Source organism: Crocuta crocuta, unplaced genomic scaffold, assembly GCF_008692635.1.
Source record: "Crocuta crocuta isolate KB4526 unplaced genomic scaffold, BGI_CrCroc_1.0 scaffold273, whole genome shotgun sequence".
In the NCBI taxonomy this organism is placed as follows: domain Eukaryota; kingdom Metazoa; phylum Chordata; class Mammalia; order Carnivora; family Hyaenidae; genus Crocuta; species Crocuta crocuta.
In genome coordinates, this window is record NW_027529425.1 from 2,566,714 (window position 1) to 2,583,476 (window position 16,763).

At 42.0% G+C, this 16,763-nt stretch overlaps 1 protein-coding gene across 1 annotated transcript in view; it reads right to left on the bottom strand.

Moving 5' to 3' along the window:
• The window catches only part of LOC144227069 (radial spoke head 10 homolog B-like), a 56,314-nt gene that overhangs the window by 3,713 nt on the left and 35,838 nt on the right, over nt 1-16,763 (bottom strand). Inside the window, exons 16-18 of the mRNA XM_077758579.1 lie at nt 16,050-16,181; nt 14,448-14,573; nt 12,468-12,561 (exon numbers count right to left, since the gene is read on the bottom strand). Coding sequence (XP_077614705.1) covers nt 12,468-12,561; nt 14,448-14,573; nt 16,050-16,181 — 352 coding nt within the window. The remainder of the gene's footprint in view (nt 1-12,467; nt 12,562-14,447; nt 14,574-16,049; nt 16,182-16,763) is intronic.

Genomic DNA, 16,763 nt, shown 5'->3' on the forward strand with positions numbered 1-16,763 from the left:
TTTTTTTTTTTTTTTTTAAGCTCAACACACTTGGCCCTTCTTTAATAGGAAGAGCACAGTAGCATTGGACGACCCCAGCAAAAGGAGAGGGGTGAAGTTGGAAGCCAGTGTGAACCCGGCCAAGTAATCACTTGAGAGTTGGGGAAGAGGAGGCAGCAGATAGAATGTTAAGGTATTTTACCAGGAAAAGAGATATTAGGAGGAAGGGCCAACTAATCTCTCACAAAGCAGGGAAGAATATCAAATGGAAAAAAGACCAGTCTCTTCAAGCAAATGGTGTTGGGAAAACTGGACAGCACCATACCCGAAAATAAACTCAAAATGGATGAAAGACCTGCACATAAAACAGGAAGCCATCAAAATCCTAGAGGAAAAAACAGGCAACAACCTCTTTGACCTGACCTGCAACAACTTACTTGACATGTCTCCAGAGGCAAGGGAAACAAAAGCAAAAATAATCTACTGGCACCTCATCAAGATAAAAACCTTCTGCACAGCAAAGAAAACACTCAGCAAAAGACAACCAACAAAATGGGAGAAGGTATTGCAAATGACATATAATGGGCTAGTATCCAAAATCTATGAAGAATGTATCAAACTCAACCCCCCCCCCAAAAAAAAACATCTAGTGAAGAAATGGGCAAAAGACATGAGGAGACACTTATCTAAAGAAGACATTCACATGGCAGACACATGAAAAGATGCTCAATATCATTCATCCTCAGGGAACTACAAATCAAAACCACAATGAGAAGGGTGCAGCATGGGTCAATTAAGCATCCAACTTCAGCTCAGGTCATGATACCGCTGTCCATGAGTTCAAGCCCCACATCAGGCTCGGTGCTGACAGCTCAGAGCCTGGAGCCTGCTTCTGATTCTTTGTCTCCTCGCTGCCCCTCACCTTCTCACACTCTGTCTTTCTCTCTCCAAATAAATATTTAAGAAATAAAAATAAACACAATAAAATACCACCCCACACCTGTCAGAATGGCTAAAATTAACTCAGGCAACAACAGATGTTGGTGAGGATGCAGAGAAAGAGGATCTCTTTTGCACTGCTGGTGGGAATGCAAACTGATGCAGCTATTCTGGAAAACAGTATGGAGTTTTCCTCAAACTAACAATAGAACTACTCTATGACCCAGCAATTGCACTACCTGGTATTTGCCCAAAGGATACAAAAATGCTGATTCGAAGGGGCACATACACCCCAATGTTTATGGCAGCACTATCGACAATAGCCAAAGTATAGAAAGAGCCCAAATGTCTATCGACTAATGAATGGATAAAGAAGGTGTGATATATATACACACACACAATGGAATGTTACTCTGCAATCAAAAAGAATGAAATCTTGCCATATGCAACAGTATGGATGGAACTAGAGGGCATTATGCTAAGGAAAATAAGTCAGAGAAAGACAAATCTATGATTTCACTCGTGGAATTTAAGGTAAAATACAGATGAACACAAGCAGGGGGAAGCAAAAGTAATATAAAAACAGAGCAGAAGACAAACCACAGACACTCTTACCTACAGAGAACAAACTGCGGGTTGTTGGTGAGGTGATGGGTAGGAGAAAGGGGTGAAGGGCAATAAGGAGAACACTGGTTGGGCTAAGCACTGGGTGGTATATGTAAGTGATGAATCACTAAATTCTATTCCTGACATTATTATTACACTATATTAACTAACTTGAATTTTTTTAATGTAGAAAATATATATACATTAGGAATATGGGGCAACGATTAGAGTTTCACTGTTTTTAACTTGAGCATCTTGAAAAGCCATCTTACACCATACACAAAAATAAAATGGATTAAAGACTTAACGAGAAAACGCCTAGAAGAAAATATGGGCTGTCATTGCTCTGACATCAGCCTTAGCAGCATTTTTGTAGATATGTCTCCTAAGGCAAGGGAAACAAAGGCAAAAATAGGCTATTGGGACTGTGCCAAAATAAAAAGACTTTGCACCGTGAAGGAAACCACCAACAAAACAAAAAAGGCAACCTACAAAATGGGAGAAGGTGTTTGGAAATGATATATCTGATAAGGGACTAAATAATATCCAAGATATATAAAGAACTTAACACCAAAAATAAATAACTATATTGATAAACAGGTAGAGGACCTGAATACACATTTTTCCAAAGAAGACGTCATCCAGGTGGCCAACAGACACATGAAAAGATGAATATCACTCGTCATCCAAAATGCAAATCAAAACCGCTGAGAGAGAGATACCACCTACACTGGTCAGAATGGCTAAAATCAAAAACACAAGAAACAAGTGTTGGCAGAGATGTAGAGGAAAGAGTCCTCATTCCCTGGTGGTGGGAATGCAAACTGGTGCAGCTACTCTGGAGAGAGAATAGGATGGAGGTTTCTCAAAAAATTAAAATTACCATATGATCCAGGAGTTCCACTACTGGGTATTTATCCAAAGAAAACAAAAATACTACTTTAGAAAAATATATGCACTCCTATGTTTATTGCAACAGTATTTACAATAGCCAAGAAAGGACAGCAACTCAAGTTTCTGTCCAAAGGTGAATGCATAAAGCTGTATTTGTATAAATATGTACACAAGTATGTGTGTATATACACACATTGATATACATACATCTAACGGAATATTACTCAGCCATAAAAAAGAATAAGATCTTGCCATGTGCAAAAATGTGGATGGACTGCGAGGGTATAATGTTCAGCAAAGTCAGAGAGACAAATGCCATTTGATTTTACTCAAATGTGGAATTTAAGAAACAAAACAAATAAAGAAAGAAAAAAGAGACAAACTCTTGAATACAAAGAATTGGTCATTGCCGGGAAGGCAAATGGGGTGGGTGACATTTTAAAAGTGAGTTCAGGGTACACTTCTCTTGATGAGCACAGAGTAATATATAAAATTATTGAACCCTATTGTACACCTGAAACTAATATAATACTGTGTGTTAATTATACTTCAATTTAAAAAAAGTGAAGGAGACTCCTGAGAGACAACCGTATAAGGATATAGTCAGCAGGTTCAGGCTCGAGAGATCGACATGCAGAGCCCACGTGGAGGAACAGCTGTCCTGACAGACTGATTCAGTTTGTTAAGATCATGCTTTTAAATTCAACTCCAGGGCCCCCTGGGTGGCTCAGTCGGTTAAGCGTCTGACTTCACCTCAGGTCATGATCTCATGGTTCTTGGGTTTGAACCCTGCATCGGGCTCTGTGCTGACAGCTCAGAGCCTGGAGCCTGCTTTGGATTCTGTCTTCTCTCTCTGCCCCTCCTCCACTCATTCTCTCCCCCCACCCCGCTCCCTCCCTCCCTCTCTCTCTTTCCCTCCCTCTCTCTCTCTCCCTCCCTCTCTCTCACTCAAAAATAAACATTTAAAAATAAAAGTAAACTCCAAGAGAAGTGACATCACACAGATGGTGACAGGTCATTCCCTGACTTCACTCCCCTTTCAAAAGAAGACCCACCAACTATTCATGGACAAGACTCCACCAAGAGAATCCTCAAATATAGGGGTGAAGCTGAAGCACCCCCTGCACCACAAAGAGCAAAACAGCACTGGAAGGGTAAGAGGATTGGCTACATGCTGACCACACTCCACACCCCCACCCCCGCCTCTCCCTGAGGCTGGCACAGCACCAAACTGAGAGGCCTCTGAGCCTGTTTCCTCCTGTGGGAAAAGAGTGCAGGGTAGACATCCAGCTCCCCCAGCATTGTGGGTCACGTGTTGGGGACCCCTGCTCCAGTCTCGCCCATGGAATTGCTAGCGAATCAGGGAGGATGGGGTTTGTGACAGAAGGATGAGGGGCTTGCAACAATCAGCACTGAGATCTTGGCAGACTGAGTCCCTACGCATACCACCTGAGTGGTCCCCGGACAGCGTCTTTGTCCCCCTACAGAACCAAATCAGTGGTGAAGTCTGACCAGGAGACTCCGTGGGGTACAGGTCAGCCTGGTTCATGCTCTCAAAGGAAGAGCTGTGCCAGTCCTGGAGCCTGGTCTGCCCACTGCCCAGGCAGGAGAGCTGAATCATAGCCTGACTTACAGCAACGACCCCCATCTGACCAGAAAGGCAAGAACACCTGCAAGCTGCATCGTCCAGCAGCACTCAACCAGAAAGTATGGCAGGCACATCCATGTATGGAGGGTTCCACTGCTCTGCCCAAGCAGAAGAGCCGATTCACAGCCCCACCTAGTGCTTGAGTAAAGCTCCCAGCCCTGCGCAGCCAGAAAACCTGGTCAGAACACCAGGAAAGCCACGTAGCCCAGCCACACTTGAGCAGAATCTTTGCAGAGCTGATAGTCTGCAGAGCTAAGCCACGGTCCCATTCAGCCAGGGAACATGGGGGCATGGGTTGGCTTGAGTCAAGACCACAAGCCAATAACCTTGCCAGCCTTGGAGCAGTTTTCCCTCTCCACTCAACCGAGGAAACTCATTGATAACACTGCTTTCTCCCACGTCCACCCCACCTCACTGCTGGATACAGTCTTTAGCCCACCCAGCAGCTCTGCACTTGAACAGAGAGCACAGCCGAGGACTTTCTGTGTCTACAGAGCAAAACCAGTAACCTGCCTCGCCAGGGAATTCATGGCATATGCTTGCCTGATCCAGGTACCCACACAGCAAGCCCGTGCAGACCCTGGGCCCTGTCCTGCTCACCCACTTGGGTAGGGAAGCTAATTCATAGCTCCACCTACAGCTGAGCATACTCCCCAACCGCAACCATCTGGTAAGCCCAACCAGAACACCCAGACAACCGTAACCCTATCCTATAGCCTCACTTGGGCAGGGAAGCAAGCCATTAGTTCTGCCCCAAACTGTTCTCAGCCAGCAACACCCTCCCTCCTCCCCACCTCAGAGCTCAGGCACTGGCCTTGCCACAAAACAGACCTGATGACAAGCCCCACCTTCCCAAGAAAGTACCAGCAGACACATCCAGACCCCCAAACTGAGCTGATGGGTGAGCAACTGTCTCTGGTAATGCACACCTGTGAAGTCTGAAAGAGGAGACCGCTTGCTTAAATGCTCAGATACCAAAGTATGGAATCAAGGATCATGAAAAATCAGGTAAATGTGACATCATGTTGGTAGAGCTCATTAGAGCTAATAAAGCTCCAATAACTGACTCTAAAGAAATGGAGATCCATAAACTATCCAAAAATTCAGAACAATCCTCTTGAAGAAGTTCAGTGAACTACAAGAATACACAACTACACAAAGTTAGGAAAACAATGAAAGAACAAAACAAGTTCAACAAGGAAGCCATCAAAAAATCCAAACCCAGAAATCCTAGAACTGAAATATATGACTGAAGAATTTATTAGTAAGCTTTATTTTTTATTACTATTTTTTAAATGTTTATTTTTGAGAGCGTGAGCAGGAGAGGGGCAGAGAGAGGGAGATGGAGGATCTGAAGTAGGCTCCACACTGACAGCAGCGAGCCTGATGTGAGCCTTAAACCCATGAACTGTAAAATCACGACCTGAGCTGAAGTCAGACACTCAACCGACTGAGCCACCAAAGTGCCCCTATTACTTGTTTTTTAATAGTAAGCTTTAAAAGCAGACTCGATCATGCAGAAGAAAGAATCAGTGACCTAAAGAGGGCATTTGAAATTACCAGTCAGAAGAGCAAACAGAAAAAGGTGAGGAAAGCCTATGGGACTTAAGGGTCAGTCAAAAGAAACAATATTCCTCTTATGGGGATTCCAGGAAAAGAAGAGAAAGGGATAGAAAGTAGATTTAAAGCAATAAATAATGGCTGAAAACTTCCAAAATCTAAGGAGAGAAAAGGACATCTAGATCCACGAGACCCCAAAGACCCCAAATAGGATGAGATGGGACTACACTGAAGTGCACTATAATCATCAAAAGTCAAAGAATTTTGTTTATTTATTTTTTTAAATGTTTTTATTTATTTCTAGGAGAGAGAGAGAGAGAGAGAGACAGCGTGAGCAGGGGAGGGTCAGAGAGAGAGGGAGTCACAGACTGAAACAGGCTCCAGGCTCTGAGCTGGCAGTCAGCACAGAGCCCGACGCGGGGCTCGAACCCACGAACCGCGAGATCATGACCTAAGCGAAAGTCGGACGCTTAACCGACTAAGCCACCCAGGCGCCCCTTTCAAAGAATTTTGAAAGCAAGAGAAATTACATATAAGGGAATCCCTGTATGTTAAGTGGCTGATTTTTCAACAGAAACTTTTCAGGCTGAGAGGCAATGCAATGAACTATTCAAATACTGAAAGAAACAATGGTCAGCCAAGAATTCTACCCAGCAGAATTGTCCTTCAGAAATGAAGGAGAGGGACAGACTTTTCTGGGCAAACAAAAGCTGAGGAGGTTCATTACCACTAAGCCTGACTTATAGGAAATGCTAAGAAAGAGTGCTTTAAGTGGAAGTTCAACGATACTAATTAACATCATAAAAACAAGAAGGTGGTGTTAAAGCCACTGATAAGCCCATAGATTCTGTAATATGGTAATGGTGATGCATAATTCACTTACAACTCCAGTTCAAAAATTTAAAAACATAATAACCATAATTACAATAATATGTTATTAGTTACACAATATTAAAAATATGTAATGGTAAGTCATATCAGTAACTTAAAATAGGAGAAGTAAATGTAAAGTTTAGGAGTTCTAATCAAATGATCAGTTTAAAATAGGGTATTATAATTCTTAGACATTTTATGTGAGCCTATGGTAACAAGGGGAAAAACTAAAGTAATAACACAAAAGAATGTGATTTTAAAAAGAACACACTGATACCAAAGATATCAAAACATGAGAAAAACACAGCAGGATAAAAAACAAGGAACAGTTGTTTTATGAAACAATCAGAAAACAATTAGCAAAAGAGCAGTAGTTCTTACCTATAAATAATTAAAGGCAAATAGATTAAATTTTCCAATCAAAAGCACAGAACAGCTAAATGGATAAAAAGACAAGGTCCAATGTAAGCTGCCTGTAAAAACTCACTTTAGCCTTAAAGATACACACAGACTGAGTGAAGGGGTGGAAAAGATATTTCAAGCAAATGGTAACAACAACAAAAAGGCAGGAAACTATACTTACATCAGACAACATAGACTCTAAAAATGTTTAAAAAAAGAAAAAGAAAAAGAAAGAAAAAAAAAAAAAGAAAAGAGGAGCACCTGGGTAGTTCAGTTGGTTAAGCATCCAACTCCTGATTTCATCTCAGGTCATGATCTCACGGTCAGTGAGTTTGAGCTCCACGTCAGGCTCTGCACTGACAGTGCTGAGCCTGCTTGAGATTCATTGTCTCCCTCTCTTTGCCCCTCCCCTGCTTGTGCTCTCTCTCTCTCTCGCTCTCTCAAAATAAATAAACTTTAAAAAAATTTCTTGAAATAAAAATGGTAAAAAGAGACAGGGAAGGTCATTATATAATGATAAAGCAGTCAATCCATCAAGAAGATATAACTGCTGTATTTATGTTCCCAACTTAAGAGCGCCTAAATAAAGCAGAAACTAACAGAGCAAAAAGAAGAAAGAAGAAATACAAAATAGTTGGAGATTTTAATACCCCCCTCTCAACAATGAATAGATGATCCAGACAATCAATAAGGAAACAGAAGATTTGATCAACACTATAGACCAAATTGGACCTCACAGACATATACAGAACATTCTGTCTGACAGCAGCAGAACAGACATTCTTCTTAAGCAAACATGGAACATTTTCTTTTTTTAAAATTTCTTTAAATGTTTTATTTCTGAGAAAGAGACAGACAGCATGAGCAGGGGAGGGTCAGAGAGAGAAGGAGATACAGAATCTGAAACAGGCTCCAGGCTCTGAGATAGCTGTCAGCACTGAGCCTGATGTGGGGCTCGAACCCACGAACTGTGAGATCATGACCTGAGCTGAAGTTGGACACTTAACCGACTGAGCCACCCAGGTGCCCCAACGTGGAACATTTTCTAGCACTGACCATATGTTAGGCCACAAAACAAGTCCTAGCAAATTTAAGATTAAAATCATAACCAGTATCTTCTCTGACCACAGTGGTATGAAACTCAGTAACATCAGGAAAACTAGAAAATTCACAAACGTGGAAATAAACACTCTCCTGAACAACCAATGGATCAAAAAATAAAGGAGAAAATTTAAAGTATCTTGAGATAGTTGAAAAAAGAAACACAATATACCAAAACTTGCAGGATGCAGCAAAAAGAGTTCGAAGAAAGAAGTTTATAGTAATAAACACCTACATTAAAAAACAAGAAATAATTCAAATAAACTAACTGAACTCTGCCTTAGGAAACTAGAATAAGAAACTAGATCCAAAATTAGAAGGACAGAAATAATAAATATTACAGCAGAACTACATAAAATAGAGAACAGGAAACAATAGAAAATATTAACGAAACTATGAGTTGGTTGTTTGAAAAAGTAAACAAAATTGACAAATCTTTAGCTAGGCTAGCCAAGGAAAAAAGAGAGAGGACCCATATCAACAAAATTATAAATGAAAACAAACATTACAACTAATACGACAGAAATATAAAGATCATAAGAGGCTACTATGAACAATTATACACCAACAGACTGGACAAACTAGAAGAAATTGAGAAATTCTTTTTTTAATAAATTTTTTTGTAATCTTTATTTTTGAGAGAGAGACAGAGTGCAAGTGGGGGAGGAACAGAGAGAGAGGAAGACACAGAATCTGAAGCAGGCTCCAGGCTCTGAGCTGTCAGCACAGAGCCTGACGCAAGGCTCAAACTCACAAGTGGTGCAATCGTGACCTGAGTTGAACTCGGACAATTAACCAACTGAGCCACTCAGCTGCCCCCCAAAAAATTCTTAGGAACATACAACCTACCAACACTGAATTCAAGAAGAAATAGAAAATCTGAACAGACCGATTACTAGCAAGTTTGATTAGTAACCAAGTCTCCCAGCAAAGGAAAGCCCAAGACCAGATAGCTTCACTGTTGAACTTTGACAAACATTTGAAAAGCAATTAGTGCCAGTCCTTCTCAAACTCTTCCCAAAAACTGAAGATGAGGGAACATTCCCAAACTCATTTTATGAAGTCAGCATTAAACTGATGCCAACGCCAGAAAAGGACACCACCAGAAAAGAAAACTACAGGTCCATATCCCTGAAGAATATAGGTGCGAAAATATTCAACAAAATACTAGCACACTGATTTCAGCACATTAAAAGGATCATTCACCATGGTCAACTAGGATTTATCCCTGGGATTGAAGGATGGTTCAACATATGCAAACCAGTCAATGTGATACATCACATCGAAAGAAAGAAAAAAATTATCTGTTCATCTCTGTAAACACAGAAAAAGCATTTGACAAAATTCTACATCCATTCATGATAAAAACTCTTAATGTTTACTTATTTTTGAGAATGAGAGAGACACAGAGTGTGAGTGGGGAGGGACAGAGAGAGAGACACAGATTCGGAAGCAGGCTCCAGGCTCTGAGCTGTGAACACAGAGCCCGATACAGGGCTTGAACTCATGAACGATGACATTGTGACCTAAGCCGAAATAGGATGCTTAACTGACTGAGCCACCCAGCCACCCCCATGATAAAAACTCTTAACAAATTAAATACAGAAGGAGTGTACCTCAATATATATTACAAGCTGTCAATTAACATCATATTCAAGGGTGAAAGATTGACAAGTTTTCCTCTAATATCAGGAACAAGAGAAGGATGCACATTCTCACCATTTTTATTCAACATAATACTGAAAGGTACTAGCCAGAGCAATTAGGCAAAAAAAAAAAAAAAAGAAAAAAAAAAAGAAATTTAAAGTATTCCAATAGGTAACAAAGAGGTAAAATTGTCTCTATTTGCAGATGACATGATTCTATACATAGAAAATCCTAAATACTCCACCAGAAACCTAATAGGCCTCATCAGTGAATCCAGTAAAGTTGCAAGATATAAAATTAACATGCAAAAATCAATAGGGTTTCTATACGCTAACAATGAATTCAGGAAAAGAATTAAAGAAAATGATCCCATTTACAATATGATCAAAAACAGTAAAATACTTAGTAATAAATTTAGCCAAGAGTTGAAAGATCTCTGAGTACTTCAAGACTGATGAAGGAAGCTGAAGAAGACAAAAATAAATAGAAAGGTATCCCACATCCACGGACTGTAAAAACTAGTACTGTTAAGATGTCAATACTACCAAAAGTCATCTATAGATTCAATGCCCTCCCTGTCAAGATTCCAACAGCATTTTTAAAAGCAGCAGAAAAAAATAGCTCTAAAAATACTTTTTTTTAATGTTCATTTATTATTTTGAGAGAGCACGAGTAGGGGAGAGCAGAGAGAGAGAGATGGAGACAGAGAATCTGAAGCAAGCTCCAGGTTCTGAGCTGTCAGCACAAAGCCCAATTGGGGCTCAAGCCCACGGACCCCAATTAGCTATAAAATGTATATGGAACCACAAGAGAAGCCAAAGCAGTCCTGAGAAAGAGGAACTAAGCAGGGGGCATCACACTTCCTGATTTGAAGCTATGCTATACAGTATAGTAATCCTAACAGTATGGTACTGGCATAAAAACAGACACACAGACCAAGGGAACAGAATCAAGAGCCTAGAAATAAACCAGTATGTAGAGTCAGTATTTGACAAGGAAGCTAAGAATGTTCGATGGAGAGAAGATAGTCTCTCCAATAAATGGTGTTGGGAAAATAGGACATATAAAAGAAGGAAACTAAATTTTTAAAAATTGTTTAAAAATGTAAATGTAAGATTGGTAACCATAAAGCTGCTAGAAGAAAACACAGAGAAAAAAGTTCCTTGACATGGGTCTTGGCAAGGACTTCTTGGATACGATGCCTAAAGTACAAGTAACGTAACGAGAAACAGAAACCAGGATGACATGGAACTAAACTAATGCAGAGCAAAAGAAATGAACAAAATGAAAAGGCAACCTATAGAACAGGAAAAAAATATATCTGCAAACCATATATCTGATAAAGGCTTTGAATCCAAAATATATAAACAACTCCTACAACTCAATAGAAAATAGGCAAAGCATCTGAATAGACCTTTTTTTTAAAGAGGATATAGGAGTGGCCAACGGCCAGCATCACTCATCATCAGGGAAATGAAAATCAAAACCACGGTGAGAAGTCACCTTGTACCTGTTAGAATAGCGCCTTGAAAAGACAAGAGGCGGGGCGCCTGGGTGGCTCCGTTGGTTAAGCGTCCGACTTCAGCTCAGGTCATGATCTCACGGTTCATGGGTTCGAGCCCCGCGTCGGGCTCTGTGCTGACAGCTCAGAGCCTGGAGTCTGCTTCGGATTCTGTGTCTCCCTCTCTCTCTGACCCTCCCCTGCTCACACTGTCTCTCTCTCTCTCTCTCTCTCTCTCTCTCTCTCTCTCAGAAATGAATATTAAAAAAAAAAAGAAAAGAAAAGAGGCAACACATGCTGGCGAGGATGGGGAGAAAAGGGAACCCTCATGCACTATTGGCAGGGATGTAAATTGGTGCAGTCACTCTGGGAAACAGTATGGAGGTTCCTCATAAAATTCAAAACAGAAGTACCATATAACCGAGCAATCCTACCCCTGGCAGAATATCCGAAGGAAACAAAAGCACCCTGTGGGAGAGATGTAGGTGCCCCCATGTTCACTGCAGCATCATTCACAATAGCCAAGACATGGAAACAACCCACGTGTCCCGTGAAAAATGGATAAAGTTGTGGTAATATACAGAATGGAAATTTATTCATTCATTAAAAAGGAGGAAACCTTGCCATTTGTAACATCATGGATGGGCCTCGAGGGCATTAAGCTCAATGAAATAAGCCAGCCAGAGAAAGACAAATACTGTATGACCTTACTTATATATAGAATTAGAAACAAAACAAAAAACTCATCGAAAAAGAGACCAGATTTGTGGTTACCGGAGGTGGGGGTTGGGGGGAGGATTGGATGAAGGTGGTCAAAAGGTGGTCAACTTCCAGTTGTAAGGTAAGGACTAGGATATGATAGATACATCATGACTATAGTTAGCACTGCTTTATGATACAGGAAAAAATTGTTAAAAAAGTAGATCCCAAGAATTCTCATCACAAGGAAAAACATTTTTTTCTTTTTTGAGTTATCTATCTGAGGTGACGGATGTTAATAAAACATACTGTGGCGATCATTTCACAATATACGTATGTCAAATCATTATGCTGTACACCTGAAACTTCAGAACTGTTGTAAATCACAATCTCAGGCAAACTGGAAAAAAAATACAAAGGCAAACACAAAAACCTCGACAAGATCAGGCCTTGAAAGTAAACTCTGTCACAGGGGTGTCAGGACTGGAAGTGGCCCTGACAGCCTAGTTATATTTAAAAAAAAAAAACAAAAAAAAACACTTGGATGTTTTTACAAACTTTCTATCATTTACAAGCAACAGTTCGCAAACATTAGAGTTCAATAATGAAACTACTCACCATTTTGAGATAAAAAAAAGGTGAGTCCTTTTCCTGGAGATTTAAAATTCAATTTGGAAATTCTTTCATCACTCAGAGACATCCTGATCTTGTGCTTTAATATTAAAAAAAAAAAAATCACAAAAGCAAAATATGACTTCTGCATCATTGTGGACCCTAACTAAATCTCTACATTAGAAGTAATTAGAAAGTTATTAATGAGGCCATTCTTTTTAAGCTAACAAGACTATTTCTGGGGTGGCTGGGCAGCTCAGTCGGTTAAGGGTCTGACTTTCAGTTTCGGCTCAGGTCATGATCTCATGGTTTCATGAATTCGAGCCCCATATCAAGCTGTGCACTGATGGTGCAGAACCTTCTTGGGATTCTCTCTCCCCAACTCCTCCCCCTACTCACGCTCTGTCTCTCTCAAAATAAGTAGATAAACTTGAAAAAAGAGACTATTTCTATATTTAACCTGCATAAAATTTTGCTATTTATACAACTAAGGATACGAATAAGATTTATTGTATCCACTAAAAGGTTCTTCCCAAGAAACCAAAGACTTCAAAGTCTTCCCTGGCTCTGTTGGAAAGAGGTTTACTATCCACAGTTAACTGTACCTACATTCCGATATTAAAAGCGTTAGTTACTATATATATATACACACACACATATATATGCTGTTCACACTGATATGTCTGTCTTCACATAGATCTGGCCCTTGAACTCCAGACTTGTGTCTCCATCTGTGCCAACTGGAGGTCTGATCAGGCACCTTTAGCCTAACGTGTCCAAAACCAGCTCCCTAATTTTTTCCCCAAACTCATGTCCCCTGCCCCAGCCTTGCCCTTCACAGTAAAGGGCAACTGCATCTTCCAAAAACCTTAGAATCATCTTGTCTTTCCTCCTCTCCTTCTCAGACTCCACAGCCTTCAACAACACGGCACCTAACTCCAAGAGCTTCCTTACTGGCTTGCCAACAGTGAAGCCATAGAGAGGCTACTGACCCTCTGCTCTGGGGCCCTCCCATCTCCCTCAGAACGAAAGCCAGGTCCTCACGATGGCCAGTGCCCTCCTGGTCTGGCCCCGCTGCATCGCTGAGCTCATGCCTGGTGCGGCTGCACTTGCTGCTGCACTTTCCTTTTAACAGCCCAAATATGCTCCCACCTCGGGGCCTCTGCCCAGACCAGTCTTCCTCCAGGTAATCACATGCTTAGCTTCCTTACTTCCTTGGTGCATGCTCAAACTGCTTCATCAGAAGACCTGTCACCACCTCTCCTTGTCACTCAGTCTCCACAGTCTGCCTTGCTCTCCACCACATCACTCATATCTCATGTGAGGAAGTGTAGTGCTGTGGTCCTGGAGTCGGACCACAAATTCTGGAGTCGGACTGCCTGCATATAGACCCCCAGCTGCACTACCTACTGGCTCCATGGCTGCGGACAGGTTACCTAACCTTTTAGCACCTGGGTTCCCTCCTAGAGATAGTAACCGTACCCAAAGGTGGCTGGGGGTATTAAAAGAGCTCAGATTGGGAAGTGCACGTACCTGGTAAACACCCCAGGAGCCTTGGCCATTACTACCGCTCACTTGTCTCCCTCCCCTCGCTGGAATGGGAAGTCCATGAGAGCTCAGGCTCTCACTTCCCGGCAGATCGCCAGTGCACAGAAGAGTGCTCAGCACACAGTACATGCGCAAAACTCATTGATACTGCAAGCAGGTAACCGTTGTTATGTGGCTGGTTGTAAATACAAAACTTTGGGGTGCTTCCGGGGGCACCTGGGGGGCTCAGTCTGTTAAGCATCCAATTTTGGCTCAGGTCACGATCCCATAGTTCGTGGGTTCAAGCCCTGCATCGGGCTCTGTGCTGACAGCTCAAAGCCTGGAGCTTGGTTCAGATTCTGTGTTTCCCTCTCTGCTCCTCTCCTACTTTTTCTTGTTCTCTCTCTCTCTCTCTCTCTCAAAAATAAACAAACACTTAACATTTAAAAAAATACAAACCTCTGATCTCCTCATTTTGCTAAGATCAAGCATGGGTCCTAGCTTGCTTGAAGAGGACTTGGTGCTGCCGTCCTGCAGATCAGATTCCTGGCTTGTTCCTATACTCGAACTCCTGCGCTGGGTGTTCTGAGCAAGGACAAACACGTAAGAGGACTCTGGCTTCCTTGGAGGCACACACGTGATTTTACTGAAGTATAATTTACTACTTGATGATTTTTGACCTACCACCTGTGAAACGATCCCCTCAACCAACACATCCATCACCATCAAGTTTCCTGTGCCCCTTAGGAATCCAACCCCTCTTCCCTCATCCTTGCTGATCTGCTGTCACTACAGTTGACTCTGCATCTTCTAGAATTTTATATAATTGGAATCACAACAGGATGTATCTTTTTTTGGTTTGGCCTCTTTCACCCAGCGTAACTTTGATTCATCCCTTGTTGTATCCTCTATCATGGGTTATTTCATTGCAGAGTCATACTCCATTGTATGGACAAAGGAGGATTTAGCTTGTTGGACATTTGGAGTGACATAAGTGATCAGAAGTGAACGTGAGCAGAGGGTTTCTGAGGACGATTCCTAGACCAGCATTCACACTCATTCACTGGAGTGCACATGACGCCATCCATGAAATCATGGACAAAACTAAGGCGGAGCTTTGCTTCCCTCAGAGCAGAGCCCCAGACCCTGACTGTGGCCATGGCAAGGCTCCCAGATGACCTGGAGATGCCATCAGTCATATCCTCGAGCTGGGGGAGGAATATCTACTTGGTGGGGGGCCTGTGAAGTTGAACATGAAGCAAACTCTCAGCACACGAGGAGTCTGAGATATGTCAGGGGATTTTTGAGATGCGTCACCCTTCACATGACAAAAAATGATCTTATATGCACGGCTCTAGAGAGTTCCCCAGCTGTGAGGTTCCACTGGCCCCCAAGATTCTTCCTGTGGGTCCAAATGGATGGCTAGAAAATCAGAAACCCTCTAAGCCTACTTGGCCATAACCCCCCACCCAAAACCAGTTTGTGTCAAACTGCCCCAGTGGCTGGGCCGTTCGGTAGGCGGCTAGTGCTGCCCTGCTCCACTGAGGTCTTGGCAGTGGAGTCTCATGTCCAGTAGGCCTGTTGTGTGAGCCGACCCCATCCTAAGGGACCCATCTAGCATCTTGTGCATACTCAGGAGATATTTCTTAGCGACTTCACTCTGGGAGTGGCTCTCCACTCTTGTAAACGCTAGATTGTATAACGACACATTTCATAACAAAATGTGTCAGGTGTTCTAAGCCTAGTGGTCTGCCTGGTGTTTTGTTGGGCACCCTGACTTTCTTTCAGGAGATCTCCGCTAATGCGACTTTTCAGGAGATCTCTGCTAATGCAGCTAAAAGCCTATGCCCCTGGGTCATGACCAGGGAACACGTTTTCCCTAATTTAAAGAAAAAGGCAATATACACTCTCAAAATGTGAAAGGGGGTCTTAAGCTTTTTATTAAGCCTTAAGTTACTTCCTGAAGGGTTACAAAAGCCCAAGATAGTTTTGATGAAGGTTTACCCATTCCAGAATGAAACCACTCCTTGCACTGTAAATTCTAAACTACTCTACTATTACCTGATCGGGGCTTCTGTGTTGGTCTCCAGGCAAGTCATCATTTAGAAAATTTAAATAGGATTTAGTCATTTGGTCAGTAACAGAGATGAGAGTGAAGCTTAAGAGAGCTTCAAAGAATTCCAGGAAGACCAGCTGAAATACAAAAAAATACAAAGGGTCTCACTCATGTGACACACCCTGAGGTGGACCAGTGATAAATCTGGCTGTTGGTTTCTGTCTCCAAAGAAAGCTGCCTTGGTCAGCACTCAAGTGTTGTGGGTGCACACTGATTGGAAATAAGAACTATGATATTTAAAAGACTATGTGTGGGGGCATCTAGGTGGCTCACTAGGTTAAGTGTCCAACTTTGGCTCAGGTCATGATCTCCCTGTTCGTGGGTTCGAGACCCGCACTAGGCTCTGTGCTGACAGCTCAGAGCCTGAAGCCTGCTTCAGATTCTGTGTTTCCCTTTCTGCCCCCCTCTTGCTTGTGGTCTATCTCTGTCTCTCAAAAATAAATAAAAAACATTTAGTGGCGCCTGGGTGGCTCAGTCAGTTGGGCATCTGACTTCAGCTCAGGTCATGATCTTGCAGTTCACGAATTTGAGACCTGCGTCAGGCTCTGTGCTGACAGCTCAGCGCCTCAGACACAGATTCTGTGTCTCCCCCCTCAGAAATAAATATTTAAAACTTTTTTTTAAATAAACATTAAAAAAAATTAAATTATATTAAAAAT